Raw genomic sequence first — 17,995 nt, 5'->3', positions numbered from 1 at the left:
CTCCACATATAGAACAACACGCTACATGTGCATTAGATGAACTTGGACCAACTCCACCTTGTCTATTTAGCAACTTCATCACATTATTCATTTGAGCACTCAGCATATTGAGAGTGTCCATTTCTATCATACCTGCGTGACGTCTTGTATTACCTCTCTCATTGGCCCATTGGTAGTTATTTGCTGCCATTTCTTCTATCAAATTATGAGCCTCTTGGGGTGATTTACCCATTAAAGCTCCACCTGCAGCTGCATCAATCATAGTTTTAGTAGAAAAAACTAAACCATTATAGAAGGTTTGTATGATTAACCACTCCGGCAGTCCATGATGTGGACATTTCCGAAGCAAATCTCTAAATATTTCCCATACTTCATATAATGATTCTCCTTCCATTTGACTAAAACCAGTGATATCCATTCTAAACTTAGCAGTCTTACCTGGTGGAAAATACTTATTTAAGAATGCTCTTGATAGTTCATCCCATCCAGTGAAAGTATTAGGAGCATGAGAGTGTAGCCAAAGTTTGGCCTTATCTCTCAATGAAAATGGGAACAACCTTAGTCTTATAGCATCATCACTAACTCCATTCATTTTAATTGTATCACAAATTTCCAAGAATGTAGCTAAGTGTGTATTAGGATCTTCTACTGCATTACCTCCAAATTGAGATTGTTGAACCATTTGGATAAGTGATGGTTTAATCTCAAAATTGTTAGCATTTACCGTAGGCCTTACTATGCTTGTTTGAGATCCTTGTGTTCCCGGTAGAGTATAATCTCGTAGAACTCGCCTATTTTGGTCATTTTCCGCCATTTCTTCTTCAAATGGTAGTTCTATCAAAATGTCCTCTATCGGTTGCCAAATCTCTTGTTCCTCTTGCTGTTGTGTGTGCCTCCTTTGTCTACGTAGTGTCCTCTCAATTTCTGGATCGAAAGGTGTAACTTCCCGAGACGCCCGGTGCATACACTACAAACAGAAATAAGAGATATTATGCAATTTCAATTGTCAAAAACTGATTACAATATAAGATTAAATATAATCAGCTCAACTAATAAAAATAAATCTGTCTAAATTAATAGAGTTGATTAGGCTCTAATATTGCCGCTCCCCGGCAACGGCGCCAAAAACTTGACGGGATTTTTTTTATCAATGCAAGTTTAATTCCGAATTTACACCCGTTGGACTGCAAGTATACAGGTCGCAATTGTAGTACGAGATGTGTATCGGGTCGATCCTACGAGGAGCAATTTAAAACAATTATTAGATACTAATTTACTCTATTATTTAGACTCACCATTAATTTGAGCAGAAACTTCAGATTTTAATTCAACTACAAAAATTCTTAAATAGATAAATGCAATATCTCAAGGGGAGTAGAATTCACTAAATATTAAGATCTAGGGATGTAGATTCCACTTATGAATCAAAAGATCTAAAATGAATTAATTCAACACTTGTTACTGCTCTTGTTTAACCAAGGATTCATTTCCAGAAATACCAAAATCACATTCTCATGATAATAATGGGTTAAAACAGATTAGTTTTTCCTAATCTCTTGGTAAATACTAAATCTGTTCTTATTTACACATGAAATGCAGATTTCATCCACTTGAATGTATTTCTATTCTCATGAATATACAACTCAAGTTCTACTTGTGTCATTCCATTATTTTTACCATTTCTCAATGAGTAAAAACAACTATAAACCTGCTATTGGTGATCAAGCAACAACAAGTAATCCAACATACACAAGTAGATAAGTTAATACAAGATATAACAAGCATAAATCACAATCACTTCATATCATTTGGCCATAAGCTTCATCTACTCCCTAGATAAGGGAAATTAGCTACTCATGAATGATGAAACACTCATAACTTCATTAATGTAAATCATCAGGAATTACAAATACAAACAGAGTAAAGAAAGTCTTAGCCAAGATATGGTAAAGCCTTCCAAAAATCTCCTTTGTCTTGAACTAAGATGATTACAAGATGAAACCTCAATTGCCCCTTGCAAGTACCTAGCTAGAGAGACTATGTTTTTCTGTAAGAAGCTAAGCTACGAATGGTTCCCCAGATCTCTCCCCATATCTCTGCATAAAAAACACTCAAATGCTCCATTTTTCCAAGTCAAATTCTATCCTTTGATTCCCAAATCTCCACTTTGTTAGCATAGTCAAAAACCAATATTTTTGACTTGAAAATAAGCCACTTTTCTTGCCCTTTTGTCTTCTGAAGCATGTGCACCGAATTCCCTTGCATCTTATAGCTGGAAAGTGGTATGAACACAAGAGAATTGGCTGAGTCAAATTGCAGAATTTCGGCTATAAAACGCGCCTACACAAAACGCGGTTACAAGTCACGTTTTGTGTACTCGCGTATTCACTTTGGCCTTACTTCATCTGCGATTTTCTCTATCATAAAGGCCGAACTAGCTTTTGTGCAAAACACAAAAGTTGTAGCCCTTTGAGTTAGCTTTCCAATGCTTCAAGAATCATCCAAATCGGAGCTTTGTAGCCTGAGATATGATCGAAATACTGTCACCTATTCAAACCTCTGTTTTAACTTCCGACCACAGGGTGCAGCTTCTGTATTCCAACGTTTTGCCCATGAAGATGGCAGAAATGGATTTCGATGTCTTCATACGAATTGTAGGTCTCTTTCTTAGCTTTAAAATGGTATAAAAATCACCTCAATCCGATAAGTGTAGCTCCAGATATGGTCAAAATACTGAAAAGTGTCAAAACTGACTTGTATTGCATTTCCTCACTTGAACGTTTTTCACTTCATTCTTCTTGTTGCCACTTAAATTCATCACCAAATCTCTATTTTTCACCTCAATTGACCTCCTTTGGTGATTGATTCATTATTCCTGCATAAAAATGAAGTTTTTACTATTAAAATCAATAGAAATGCAATATTATCCACTTTTACCAAAAATATATAATTTTACCAAAAACCTCTTTATTTTAATTATAAAACTAAATAATCAACTCAAAATTAACTAATAAAATGCACTTAAAAATACGTAAAATAAACTCTTATCAACTAGCAAGGATGGTTGGTATTCAGAAAGCTCCAATCTTCCATCACTTTTCAGAATCGGTCGCTGGAGTTGCAACAATTCGTTGCTTCAATCAAGATTTAGCAATCAACTATGTTGAATTTCCTAAATTGACCCTGTCTTTTGTCTTGAAAATCGTGCTGACAAATAGATCGGAAAACTTAATGGCTAAATCTAACAGAATGGTCTCGCGTCTTAACTTTATACATTTTAGTGGCCAAAACCAGACTTTTAATAGTTGAGTGACCAAAACTCGACGATTGCAAAAGTTTAGTGGCCAACCGGATAATTTGCTCAAAGGCGAAGGGTCATCAATCCTAGGGCTTTCAATCGGTGGCTCAAGTGATCCCTTAGGCATTACTATGGGCGCAGTGCACACCATCCACCTACTTATGGAAATCGATCGTAATCTTACAAGGAGATTTGGGATGGCACCCACGAAAAAAAAAAAAAGGGTAAAAAGAAATGCATGCACGTATGAAGTGTTTCCTTTCGAGGGGAGAGATCATAATACCATCAAATGCGGTTGACGGTTCTAGGGTGTCTACCCCTCCCCCAAGATGCAAGCATGATACAAGTAAAAAGTAAAGAAACAATCCATTCATCACATACATGGTGTGCGAGGAGTGATTGCACGCGTGATAGATGCAAAAACCCTAAAAAGGAAAAAATGCAACCTAAAACCTCTAAATGTGATATATAAGAAGGTTAGAGAAAGAAAATGATCGACTAAATCGGATGCTCGGACCCTCTAAGTCCCCAGTGGAGTCGCCAGCTATCGCGCCCCATTGTTGAAAAAAAATAAAAATTAAAGTGTTATAAAAATGAATTTTGGTTTATTTTTTATCGAAAATGAGTTTTTATTTTTGATGAAAATGAATAAAGAAAAATGAAAAGGGCCTAAATGGGACTTAAAAGTGCGACGATTTTGGCCCAAATTGATAGTTTAAAAAGGGTTTTTGAAAAATAATCGGAGTTGTCATTTGGTATAGAGTTAAGGTGTACCAAATTACCAAAAATAAATTTTTTTTAGATAAAATTATGGAAAACCCTTTTTAAACGACTCCTAAGTCTACGAAAATCAGAGAAGGTGTTCGGGAGTCACATTTGAAGAAAGGGAAGACAAGGATAAAAATCCAAGGCACCCTTTCAATCTAGCCAAGGCTAGTTGCATGATTAGTCAAAGATTTTTTTATTTTAACCAAAGAATTTATCACATTTAGATGTACTATATGAATGCAAACCCTAAATCTAAGAGGGTATCAGGGGGTCAAAATATCTCTTCAAAACTTAATTGGTGCTAATCACATCAATTGTGATGCCCAATACAGACTCTTTGAAGAGGTCATGAATAATGTAAAAATATGAGACTCTAAAGAAAAGAAAAGGAAAATAATAATATACAAATATACATGACCTAAAGGGATGCATCATAACGGGTACGGGGAACTAATGTTCGTGACTCAATTTTTCCTTTCGTAGAGGGAATACGAGCGTGCTAAGACTAGAAAGTCAACTCGTCCATATCCCATACTCAAGGGGTTTTTCCTAGTCTAATCAAGCAAATGTACTAACCTAGTTCTAATGCTTATATGAAATGCAAGTCTAATGTCATGTTTTCATACAAAGGGGTAAAGAATATACATAAGGGGTAAAGAATGTACATATAGGAGGAAATACAGAATAAGGGCTATACATATAAGGGGAACATGGGGCAAAGGATGTACATAGATAAGAAAGGTGTCATACAACATGGTAAAAAACCCTAAAAAGTGAAAAACATGCATGAGATGAAGTGACTTTATCACACAATCATGATCTAACGGGTGAATGATTTCTAAAGGTCTAGCGTTGGATTAGCCCATATCTATGAATTCTTACTAGCGTTGGACTAGTGAGAAAGATCGAAAAAAAGGGGTCACAACTAGCGTTGAACTAGTGTGGTGACGTCACGTATCAATTTATAACTAACTAATCATATAAAACTAATAAAAAACATGTAAACACATAATATCACATAAACACATAACACATAATCATGATATCTAGATGCAAGACCCTAACAAAGCGAGTAACACAAAACACATAAGCATGCCAAAACACATAAGGCAAATAAAGCAAATAAAGCCCTAACTATTACATTTGGGGGGCCCTACGTACTACAATCTAAAAAGGGGAAGATGAAATAAATGAAATGAAATAAAATAAACCTAACTATTACAACTTGGCATTTGAATGCCTTTTAAATGATTAAAAAATAAAATAAAATAAATATACTAAATTAAAACGAATAAAGCGAATAAATAAATAAATGAAATCAAAACATTCAAAAGGCATGCAATTAAGTACATAAAGTCACATAGGGGCACATAGGGTCAAATAAAGTAAAAATAAGGGATAGAGTATACCTCCCTTGAGTTGGTGTTCTAATGGAATGAAATTACTTATTTACCCTCCAAAAACAAAGAAAAGGTCAAGGCATCACTTTAATGAACAATTAATTACATGAAATGAAAATTAGACAAGAAATGAAAATTAAACACTAAATGGAATCACTTAAGTTATTTACATAAAAATAAACAACTCATTTTCAAGAAATTAAAGCAAGCAAGGACCTAATTAAAAGAATTAAAGATGTTTAAGGGATCTAAAATGAAATACTAAAATTAATGGCTTAAGATGGTACCTATCAAAATCAAATGCAAAAACTTCACAAAAAATGAATGGAAACCTATTTATTATAATTAAACAACAAATTATTCAAAGTTCTACTAAAATCCAAATCAAACTAAAAATCTATTAACAATTGTTAAACCTTCAAAGATCATCATAAAATTCACTAAAATCAGCCCAAAAGAGATTAGATTAAATCTTATCAAGGAAATTAATATTTTAATATGTCAGGATTGACTAAATTTCCAATTTTCTGGGCCATAATGGCATTAATTGACAAATCAAGGGTCAAAGTGCAATTTTTAGGAATTATTTCATGCAAGCCTACGAAGAACAAGCTTTATGCTTCTGCAACTTCAAGCCATTTAGTAACCAAGGCAGCTTACGAAAATTTGAAACAAAGATTCAAATCCAATATTCATCAGATTCCATAAGCCCTCATCAAACACAAGGTTAAACATGTAAGCAAAGGAAATCTAAGATGATAAAACTGGCAAATTCCGAATACATTCACACGATTCTTGCTGCAATTTTCTGCTGCAAACTTGCAGCTCATTCAGACATTTCTCGCAGTTTCAAACCCAAACCAGCAAACTTATTACCCAAAATCCACTAAACTTCAACACTAACACAACCCCACTGTAGGAAACCAGTCATTGCAGATCAAACGAGGAACCAAATGGGTGAAAATGCAACAACAGAGAAACGAAATCAGCTTTCTAGTGAATCCTAGATGGGTTTATCAAAAGCTAACATTTTTCAGTCAACCCATTGAGCTATCAAGCGTCAAACTAGTCTAAAGCTTTGACAAAATCAAATCATCAAAAGCACTTTCTCTTAGCATCAGTAAACATGCAAACAGCAAAATCCGAGAAACCCATCTGTGCAAAATGATTCCAAGATCTCATACAAAGTGTTAAACCAACTACTGAAGGACGATTATTGTTACCTATAACCAATCGACATGCTGAATCGATGCAAGGAAGCTGGAAGCAATCGTTCAGAATGCCAAAATGAAGCAAGAGATGGGCGAATTCTTAGTTTGTGATGAAAAAAAAAAGGCATTCTACAACTGGAGCGGTTTTTGGATATCGTTCCTGAAATGGGGTCTTCGCATTCGCGGAATGCGAGCTCAGTGAGCTCGCATTCCGCGAATGCGAGGTCTGTAAAAAAAAAAACCAGCATAGTGAGTCAAAGAAGCTCGCATTCGCCGAATGCGAGGTCTGAGGTCTGTAAAAAAATAATGATTTTGCATCTATATATATATATGGTTTTGAAACTTCTTTTGTCATTGAATTTGGGAAATGATTTTTATGTGATTATAATTTTTACATCTATAGGAAAGTATATCTAGTAAAGTGGAGAAAATTATGCCTACATTTTGCATATTTGATGAAAATTCTTCTTTTTATCTTATTTTATAAGTTAAGAAATTAATATTGTCAATAAGTGTCATACTTTTCTCATGATTATTCTTAGAGGGAATTTTATTATATATACATAAAAAAAAGGGTTATTTTACTCCAATAGTTTTTGTACTTTGTAACTGGGAGTCTTCATCTACAAATGTCGACTTTCGCGTAAAACGATACTTAAATTTCGAGTATGAAAAGCAACTTCAGTATGTGAAATGTTGAGTAACCGGTGATCTTCATCTAAAAATATCTAAATTCGCGTCAATTGTAAAAGGTAAAACACGCAAGATTTAATCGCTAGATATTTGATTTAATTTTTTTTCTTTTCCTTTTCAACTACCAAACAAATAACATGCACTTCATAAAAATAACTTATATAATTTTTTTAAATAACATTGCGTTATGGAATTTCTAAAATTACAGTTGAAATTGTAACGGATGTTAATGACTATTAATTATTAGATTCTTATAACTAATATTCATCGGTGTCAACAAATAAATACGATTCATTAATAACAAAGGAAAATTAGAATTTGATAAAAAAGGAAAAAAAATATGTATTTTATTCATAAAATTTAGTCAACACCTTACATGTTAATAATTTCATTCTATTTTTACATTGATCTATGAAATAGAAAGAACTATGCATGTGTACTTTTTCCACCATTTAAATGTATTATAATAAAATAACGTATTTCCAACCATATAATTACCAATTTTTTTAATATAAAAGAAATATGCATGTATAATAAATTATATTAAAAAGATTATTGTGAATATGATTTTTTTTAGAGCACATATTTGATGACTTTAGGCACGTGCAAGTTTTAAAATAAAAAAAAATTTATTCCTCTGCTAATTACAGATTTTTAAATAAAATTTCTCTAACATTTCTCCGAAATATAAGATTTTAGTAGAGATTTTAAAATAAGATTGTACTACCGACAGCATTTTAGTAAAGGCAAATTCTACAAAACAAACAACATTTACATTTAATTTTACATTTTTTTTGAGCTCGTAAATTTCATTTTAAATTTTTTTTCCTAGCAAGTTTGAATTTAATTTTCTGAAAGTCATACTTATAAATGCGAAATCTAACAAAAAAATTAAATACAATTTTTGGAGGACAAATTTATCAAATGCGAGCTATTTGAAAAATTTTTAAAAAAAAACATTTAGGAACTCGCATTTAGCTCTTACTATTTTCTGGAAAAAATTCTCTAACTCCCAAAAAAAAAGCAAAAAAAATTAAATTATACGGAGCTCTATTGAGCTCGCATTCGCGGAATGCGAGCTCAATAAGTCCATTAATGCGAGCTCAGTAGCTCGCATTTCACGAATGCGAGCAATAAGTCCATTAATGCGAGCTCAGTAGCTCGCATTTCACGATTGCGAGCTCTCATGAGCTCGCATTTCACAAATGCGAGCTCTCTTGAGCTCGCATTCCGCGAATACGAAGACCCCCCGATGGAACCCCTCATCAAAATCACCCCTTTTGTAGAATTTTTTTAAAAATCATCACAAAATTGAAAATTTCTCAGCAAGAGATCCTTTTTCCAGTTCTGCAAGGATGACAAGGATAGCGAGTTCAAGCCCAATTTCGGTGATGTTGCAGTCGCTTTTTCCAGAAGTGTCCAACATGAAATCTCCTCCCCAAGCGACGTAAATTACCAAGAAAAAACATTTTTTCCAAAAAGGGTTATGAACAGTTCAGAAAATGGACTGGAAGACCACTGAATCTCCAACCTTGGCCCGAGTTTTTGACGAAAAATTGTCCCTTTTCTCTCGTTGTGATTTCTCCGCCCTTCCTTTCTCTCGTTTTTCCTCAGCCCTTTTTCCACTGCCCCTAGCTCTCCTTGTTTCCCGAAGCTCTTCACCAACTCCTTTTCCCTTTCAGCCGTTACCCAGTCTTTGCTTTCCCGAAGCTCTGCCTCTGGTTTTTTCCGCTTCGCAGGTTTGCCAAGCTTGTTTCTTCTTTCAGCTGAAGATACCTTTTCCTTCTCCAAAAACTCCTTTCTTTTCCACTTTTCCTTTCTTTCGTTCTTTCCCGTAGCCCCTCTCTCCTAACCCAGGTTTCTTCACTTCCCTCCCAAGCTCTTTCGTTTTCCTCTTAGCCGCCCGTAGCTTTCTTTTTCCTCAGCCCACGACTCTCTCGCCTTTCTTTCTCGGTTTCTTTTCTTTTCTTCCTTCAGCTCCAGAAACCCTCTTTTCTGGTTTTACCTTTCCTCTAGCCCAACTCCCGAAGCTTTTTCTCCCAGATTTCTTAGCCTTCTTCGTCGCTTGGTTTTTCCCTTTTTCGTTCTAGCTTTCCCTCACTTGCTGCAATCTCTCGGTTCCTTTCCTCCTCTCGCCCTTTCTAGCCGCCCCCTTTTACTTTCCGGTTCTCCTTTCTTCTAACACCTAGCCGCCACTCTCCCTTCTCTATCTCCTGGTTCCCCTCGGTCTCTCCCTTCTTTTTTTTTTTAATTTTTTCCTCACAACCTCAGCCGCCGACTCCTAGATTCTATCTACCTTTCAGCCGTCACCTCCCTTGCTTTTTCTTCTCAGCCGTCACTCCATCTCCCTCTGCATTTTCTTTTTAAACTCCCTAAACCCTTGGCTGGACGATGGGATGAAACTTTTTTCTTGATAACAATTTGGAACCGTTTGATGGTTCTTGATACCCAAGACATTCGAAATTTCTAGATTAAAGCCAGGAGCTAAAACAACCGAAAAGAGTGAGGAAAGGGCTTGCTTTGCCGCTGCATTTTACGTACTGTAGCACTGCCATCTTGAAGAAATAACGCGCGTGCAACCTTTTTTTTTTTTTTTTTTAATTTACCAAATAATGAAGTAATTTGCTTAACAAAAATGGAAATAAAACAAAATCAACTGAAATAAAAATGCTAAAATTCTTTGTGTTTGATTGATGATTTTTCCTTTTTTTTAGAAATATAATGCAAAAAAAAACCCTTAAAAATAATGAGCCTAAAAATCAAAATAAACACTAACTATCGTTTAATTAATGAAATAACGCAAAAATAATAATAAAAAAAAATTGAATTAAAAAACAAATACAACTAAAATCAAGTTAAACGAAATTTTGGTGTCTACAATAATGCCTTCATTTGGCCTCTAAATTGCCATCACTTTACAAGTGTATTAAGATGCTTGCCAGATATTTAGTAATTCAAATGTTAAATCACTGTTAAATAAAGGCTCAAAAATCCTGAAAGACTGATCATTTTGGCATCAAGAAATGTCCACTATAGTTTACAATACAACTAGCAAGATAATACATCCCAGCCTACACATTCACCCACTCCAAGCAAAAACTACAAAATTCTAAATGAATGTGTTTTAACTATTAGATTGAACCACAAAATGATCACTAGTAGCTTGTTACAATATGCTAAACCAAAGCTATTCCATCCTAATTTCTGGATTTTTACACCAGCAAAATAAACAACAACAACAGTACCAACACAATTGCATAGACTAATTTTCTTTCTCTTGCTCTTAGCATTCTTGCTCCGTAGCAAGCCAGGTATCAAAGCAATGGATCTTTGGCACATTACCGGATCCTACCACTCGAAATAGTTGCAACCTTGTTCATCTCTTCTGCCTTTCACAGTCAAGAAAATAATGCTTTAGAAAAAGCTTCAAATTCGAAAGCTGAAGCAAGAATTTGAGATGGCCCATACCTTCTTCATGCCGCAATTGAAATACCTTCTTCCAAGGCTATTGTGTGTCCAAGAGGTAATCATCATTACTTGCAACTTACAGTGGCAAAACTTTTCTAGTACCATGACTACGTAAAATGAGATTAGAAGACAAATCTGTCAAAATTTTGCAACAAGTGTGAATTGATGAAGGAAACCCGAAGCTCTTCAATCCTAATCTCTACAAGTCTTTCTTTCTTAAAAGGTGAATTCAGCTACAAGGGGTTTTTCTTCAGTTGGGGAAGAACAGAGAGAACAAAAGAAAGAAAGAAAGTCTGGGTATTTTGTTCTTCCACACAGCAATAACCTAATTATATAGTACACTAATACTAATTAATATAATTAACTCCATCTGCTGATTGTGTTTTGTCTTTGTTAATAAAAAAAAGGGACCAGAAAGCTTGAAATAATTTTTTACAAGTTTCCACTTTTAAAAAATTGAAAAGGAGATTTTAAGTGCCAGCCCGTACTCTCACATGACTTGTTTCTGGCAAAAAATTGAAGAAAACCCATCAATTGTCCATTTTCGAGCAAAATTGGATGGATTGGGAACCACATTTGTTTTTGAAAATAGATTGGGGACTAATTTCACGCATGGGTTATAAATTGGGGACCAAAACTCCAATTCTTCCTCTCCTCCCTTCCTTTTTTTTTTCTTTTATAGAAAACAAGAATAGTTGTGTTAATGAGATTGTAGGAATTCGTCTCGTACCATTTGTTTGACAAAGATTCGCGGAGAGTTTCAAAAAAATTCTGCAAAATTGCCCGATTTTGCAAAGTGAGTTAAACTATGCACAACCTCATTAACTTGTCTAGCAATCCAATTTACATTAGTAATATAGTGTTCTAACAAATTTAAACAAACATCCTCAATTATCAAGCCAATATCCAATAGAATGTTTTCATTACCTTGGATAAGTTTGATAGCTGAGAATGCATCCCCTTCCAAAATGTAACTTGGCAAATGAATGGAACCATCCTATATCTACTTGAAGACATATGCAACATTTTTGGAAGGATGCTTTCAACTTTCAGGTTGGTTTTTTATTCTTCTTTGCTTCAAACTCCATTGCTTTAAATGTTTTAAACATTTTTCCCTTGAGTAGTTTGTTTGGTTTGAGTTGTAAATTGTTCATTTTGAAGTAATTCGGCATGCAGAATTAGAGATAATTTATATAAGTATTCTTTTTAATTTTAATTATGTATATTTGTTGAATAGTTTGAAGGCTTCTTTTAAAAAGAGGCATCTTCATTTATGATTTTAGTTATCTGCAATTAGGGCTAAAAGTGATAAGTGACTAATTTACGTAAGAATTGTATGATATTTTATATTATTTTTAGTCACTTTGGGTATATTACTGGAAGAAAATGAATGATTTTGGCTATAATTGGTGAAAAATGCTTTTAAGTGGTTAAATGAGGTTTTTATCACTTTTTACTTGGATTTTGTGCATTTTGACAGTTTTGACACATTTTGGTATTTCGGCTATAACTTGAGCTACAGTGATCGGATTGAGATGATTCTTGAACCAATTTGAAGATAAGAGATAGATATATAACTTTGCTGAAGACATCTGAATCCAGGTTGAAGGTTTTCTAGGTCAACAAGCCGAATTACAGTAGCCAATTTCTACTGGTCGAAGCTGGAACAGGGCACTGAGCAGGTAAGGGTATTTCGGTCATTTCTCAGCCTACACAGATCCAAATGAGGTGATTCTTAATGTATTGGAAATCTAACTCAAAGGACTACAAGTTTTATGTTTTGGTCAAGAGATAAATCAGCTTTTATCATCAAGAAACGTTCAGTTGAAGTTGAGTCAAAGTCGAAGCAAAGCTGGAAATTGAGCAGAAAGTGGCCAAAAGGTCACTGTAGCAAGCCGGCCGGAATTTGGCCGGATTGTGGTTAGAAAAGGCTGCTCTGTACGCGGAAAACTCAATTTCACTCCTACCAACTCACATGCGTTGCTAGACATGTGAGAAACATTCCTAGCTGTAAAAGGAAGGTAGAGGCCTCATTTCTTGACCAATTTTCATCATTAAATAGCCAAATTCATTGCAAGAGAAAGGGGATGGGAGACCATAGAAGAAAAATAGAGAGGAGATACGGGAGAAAGCTTGGAGTGCAGAAATGTAGCTCTTTCATCTTCCTAGTGTTAGTTTAGCTTAGTGTAGAGTAGTATAGATCATCCATTCTTGTATCTTGGCTAGATTAGGATGAAGATGGAGATGAAGATGGAGGAGTTGAAGCTCAAGTGACATGGGTTATCTCTTCTCCAATTCTTTATCTTTTGTATCAGATTCTTAAGTTTGGTTAATATACAAGTTCTGGATTTTGTGTTTAATATGTATCTTTAAAGTTTATGCCTTGGGTTTGGTTGAACTTTCTGTGATTGTTGGTGTTTATTATTTGGTTATTTGATTGCTATGATTTGAGCAAGTTATTTAGCACTTTAACTCTTTAAATCATGATTAATCTGGTACCATTAATTGTGATTATCTGAGGTGTTGTTTCTGCAATGAAAATTGAGATTTAACACTAGTTCAAGAAGTGCTAGACATAGGGAGTACACTCACGAAAGTAGAGGTGCATCTATGCGGTTTTAGTGATTGATTTCATGTAATTTCACTGAAGAAATGAACTTGTAGGTAATTGCATAACCATGAGAATAGGTATGGATTAGTTATGAGTATAGTTGATTCACTACGAAAGTAGGTTTCACATGCATAAGGAAATTACACCATAACTAGCCTAGATAGTAGTACTCAATGATCCAAATATAACACTTGCATGAGTAGTTAGGGATACCACAACCTAAGGAGCTTTCATTTGTTATTTTTGTATAAGTTCAGTAGGTTTCATTTTCTATAATTCATTGATAGTCTAAATAATAGAGAAACTTTAGTAATACCGGTAATTATTCACTCTTACTCGTGGGATCGACCCGATATATATTCTAAACTACTAGTTGACCTGTATACTTGCAGTGAACGGGTGTAATTCATTTTTTTTTTTTTTAACTTTTGCGTATGTAAAATACTCGTCAAAAAGCATTAAACCCCTGAACTTTACCTTCAGTTGCACTTTAGTCACTTCCACTCAAGAGATAGGCACTTTACCCCTTGTTTTTGTTTTAGGACAAAAATACCCCTTCTATATTATTTATTATTTTGTTTATTTTTTCTCCTTTTTGGCCCTTTTCTTTATATTTTTTAAATTTTCGCCCTTCTCTCATGTAAATAACTATTATCTTCTCGTTGTTATTAATATCTATATATTAATTAATGTTCTTAAACTTATTCTTTATTTATTCAACCTTTTTTTTTTGTTTTGGAAGTAATAATGATCATAAAGTTTCTGCTATAACAAAGTATATGTTATCTACGTGAATAGACTATTTCATATATTACTTAAATCATTATGTCTCGAGCATAAAATAAAATAAATTTTAATAACAATAGTATAATATTCAAATCGTAATGACATAGTGATTAATCAACTATACATAAAAATAAAAATAATATTTTCTTTATTTTTTGGGGCAAATTTTAAATGTTAAGTAATTTAATATTCTAGTTCACTAATATCTTTTTAAATAGTGAAATTGCTAGTAATATACACTTTGATTGTGACATGCATATATCAATTTTTTACACTATACAATTTTTTTTAAATTTTTTAATAGTATAAATAAATAAAAGATAATTACGATATTATATTAAGCATACAAATTAGTGATACTAATAGAAAGTTAAACCAAAAAGTGACATGAGAGAAGTGAAAAAATAATAACAATAAAATAAAAAAAAGAAAGTAGTGGAAAAGAAAAAAAAAAGAGAATGAAAAAACAAAAAAAATAAAACAAATAGTAAGGGCATCTTTATCTTAAAATGTCAAAGCACAACTAAATGTAAAATTTAGGGGGTTTTAGTGCATTTTATTTGTGAAGCCATTCGATTGTCTATATATTTCTGTAAAATTTATTTTTGCTTATATTGCAAGTTCTTTGTGAGTGTAGAATAGTCGCCATGTGGCTTAAACTTTGTGCTGATTAGCTAAGTGCGCTGAATACTGTATACTCTGAGTTGTGCAATTCAGCCTTGTGTCAATTGCTATTCAAATTTTTATCACAGATTTCATTGTTTGAAAATAAATTTCCCATATATGTTTGGTTACTAAGAAAAATATTGAGAGAATATAGAAAGTTAATGACAGTTATTAGCAATTATTAAAACTTCTGTGAGTAACCAACCGTTTTTCTTCAAAATCCTACAAATTTTGCAAGACACAAAATGCATGAAAATGCGAGAAAAATTTTCAAAATTTTGCAAGACACAAAATGCATGAAAATACTGTATACTCTGACTTGTGCTATTCAGCCTTTTGTCAATTGGTATTCAAATTTTGATAACAGATTTCACAGTTTGAAATTCGTGTCCAATGACAAGTTTTGTTGATACAACAAAGGATATAACAAATTTGATACAATAGAAGTTACAACAGCTTTACCATGCAGGCACATGATACATCTAGACTGCCTGCCTAAAAGGGATAAAGCATCACAACAGGTAAGAAATTTGGGATGACAGCATGTAAGATATTCCGAGTGTCATGTGAGTTCAAAATATTTGTTAATGCAACAAGAAATAAAAATAAACAAAAAGCCTGTCTGCTCTATGGAATTGATATACATTTTAGTAAGTAACAAATTCTTGGCTCAACCCAAAAAAAAAGGTGTCATGAACAAGGTTCTTTAGTTGTAGTAATATTTTTTTCCCCTCTGATTTTGACAATCAAAGTAAGCTGCTTTCATTTGTCATATCCTTTAATGCAAATTCCCTTGCTAGTCAAGTCGTTCATTGTCCACTAAACAAAAATATTCTTTTCCTTAAAACAAACCGGCTTCAATTTGTTTTGGTGTCAGTCAAAATTTTATTTCTAACGAACCGGCTACAATTTGTTAAGATACTCCCAATCACCTTTTTATCTTACATAGTCCTGCTCTAAAAGAATGTTACAGTAATTTTTTTTAACAAAACTCGGGAAGAAAAAACAAATTTAAATTAAGCCACGGGGGACACCAATTATCGTAAATTGGACAAATTCAGGTTGCAAAACAAGTATAGGGTAGATTTTATTTCAGACACATTTATGACATTTTCCGGAAGGGAGATGAACAATCAAAGTACATTTCTAATAGTACATAAGAAATGTTGCAAAAAAGCTGGTAGACAAATATTGGTTAATATACTTCCTCCGTCCCATATTTCTCATCTATGATGACAAATATTTTGAAACATTCCGAAATGGAAAGCTGCGGAGGGAATAACAGTTTTGTTGCTACTCTGATACAAACTGATCGAGATACTCATCGATTGCGGTGCATTTCACATCGGGATAGAGCTCCGTTGCCTCCACGCCAAAAGAAGCGTCGATCTCAAAGTTGGCCATTTGTCCCTTCACAGAAAGAGCGTGTAACAGAGACAGGATGGATTTTGATGACATTGAAGCCTCTGCATGAGATACAAGAAAAGAAACCACTTTAATTAAAACTGTAGAATAGGTGAAATTAGTACTAGACGACTATTGTATGAAAAAAAATTTTCTGAATTGCACGGGATTTTTTTAGGAATAAGCAGCTCGTGCACTTTGTTTCTCTTTGTTAAGTAGCAGACCTCGGATTTTCTCAAGGACTTCCTTCTCTGGAAGGTAAATCTTTTCGAGGGTCTGGCCAATTTTCCTTTCCCACAATGATACTATTTCGTTGCAGGACAGACTGTTGGCAGGTGATCTAAGGTACACAATCTTGTTCAGGGTCCTTGGATCATCTGCTGCTTTAATGGTGTATGCAGCTACATTTTCTTCCTCCGAGAAAAAAACTGCAACGAAACAAAAAATGGAAGAAAAATTAAGAACGGTGATCTCTAAAACATGACACTAAACCAATCAAAAAAATGGAAGCGGGCAAAGCTTCTTTTGGATACCTTTTGGATTTCCATCACCAAGAATGACAATTTTGTCTCTGGGAGGACTTGCAGAGACAGAGCCTCCAAAGGGGTTAAGGAAATAATTCAAATAACCAGCATAAACATTACATACTAAATAAGTGTAAGGTATCCCTTCAGCTTCAACAGCTCTGCGGATCTCAGCTTTGGAGCTGTAAAAGCTTGCGGCAGGCTCAACAACGCCATGCAAACGATCCACATCACTTCCAAACTCAGAAGGTAGAAATCTCTGAAACCGAATACAGCTCTTTGTTTAGGAACTTGTGGGTTGACAGGGATAACGAAAAGAATTTGTTCAACAGCCAGCAGAGATTGGATCAAGGAAAAGAAAAAGGAATGTATAAAACTGCATTGTGCTTACTTTGATGTTACCAGCTTCTTTAATTGCTGCAATTATCTTAACTTGATGAGCCACGAAATCTCCCCCGACTGTCGAGATCACTATATCAACTTGTTTGATTGCATCTACCAACCGCTGATGATCGTGTAGATCTGCCTGTTCAGTTCATACGTCAGTGTCTATAATTTCTTGAGAAGAATTGAAATAGTGCTTTGACAATGGAAAAAAGATACAACAACGCACATAAAGAAATCCGACTCCCAAACTCTTGAAGCTCTCTAGGATGGCTGCCCTTTTAGGATCTGAAATTGTGTTTTCTCGGACCAATGCAAAAGTTGGGTGCCCTGCTTTTGCACTTGCCTCCACTACGTATTTGCCAATGTATCCGGTGCCGCCAATGATCAAAATCTTGCTTTTCACAGCCATTTCCAACTCTAGGATGGTAAACTACTGTTGCAAATTGGATACAATCTGTAATTTGATGAGTTGAAGAGATGCAGAATGTGCTTAGTGACCATAGGCTGCAGCTCCGTGCAAGATTAATTTATAGAGGAAAAAATATTGAAAATGATAGCCCTGTCGCTGCCGTTTCCTTTTGATGCTCTATTGGCCTCTAAAATTTCTAAAATGCTCCAAGGATTAATCTTCGTACTCTATGGATTCTTATCGGCAAATGTCAACATAAGTTGGTTCAGTTGATAAAGACGATCACTTCCTTACGAAGAGTTACGTGTTCAAATTTTGCTATCAATATAATAACTGTATTGGTAGGTGATCTATAGAAACCTTGTAAGCA

At 34.2% G+C, this 17,995-nt stretch overlaps 1 protein-coding gene and 1 non-coding gene across 2 annotated transcripts; one reads left to right on the top strand and one right to left on the bottom strand.

Annotated features, from left to right (window-relative positions):
• The first annotated feature begins 320 nt into the window (after positions 1–320).
• LOC113694426 (small nucleolar RNA R71) lies at positions 321–427 on the top strand. Its single transcript, XR_003449376.2, has one exon. It is a non-coding gene; the product is annotated as a small nucleolar RNA R71 (small nucleolar RNA).
• A 15,536-nt stretch (positions 428–15,963) lies between these two features.
• On the bottom strand, positions 15,964–17,729 carry LOC113691737 (phenylcoumaran benzylic ether reductase Pyrc5-like). Its single transcript, XM_027210026.2, has 5 exons — positions 17,443–17,729; positions 17,221–17,355; positions 16,839–17,088; positions 16,530–16,733; positions 15,964–16,367 (listed from the first exon to the last, which is right to left on the bottom strand). Exons 1-5 carry the CDS (start codon positions 17,623–17,625, stop codon positions 16,195–16,197), a joined length of 945 nt encoding a protein of 314 aa, XP_027065827.1. The 5' UTR covers positions 17,626–17,729; the 3' UTR covers positions 15,964–16,194.
• Between the last annotated feature and the right edge of the window lie 266 nt (positions 17,730–17,995).

The sequence above is a fragment of the Coffea arabica genome, chromosome 11e (assembly GCF_036785885.1).
Source record: "Coffea arabica cultivar ET-39 chromosome 11e, Coffea Arabica ET-39 HiFi, whole genome shotgun sequence".
NCBI classification, from domain to species: Eukaryota; Viridiplantae; Streptophyta; class Magnoliopsida; order Gentianales; family Rubiaceae; genus Coffea; species Coffea arabica.
The sequence above is the reverse complement of the archived record's forward strand: the minus strand, read 5'-3'. Positions and strand labels throughout refer to the sequence as shown.

Bases quoted from the DNA above. Each gene is read 5' to 3' on its own strand.
- LOC113691737 (XM_027210026.2), bottom strand. From the start codon at position 17,625: ATGGCTGTGAAAAGCAAGATTTTGATCATTGGCGGCACCGGATACATT. The intron at 17,089-17,220 runs GTAAGCACAATG...ATTCGGTTTCAG, and splicing joins AAGAAGCTGGTAACATCAAA to AGATTTCTACCTTCTGAGTT. The intron at 16,368-16,529 runs GTCTGCTACTTA...TATCTCATGCAG, and splicing joins AGTCCTTGAGAAAATCCGAG to AGGCTTCAATGTCATCAAAA.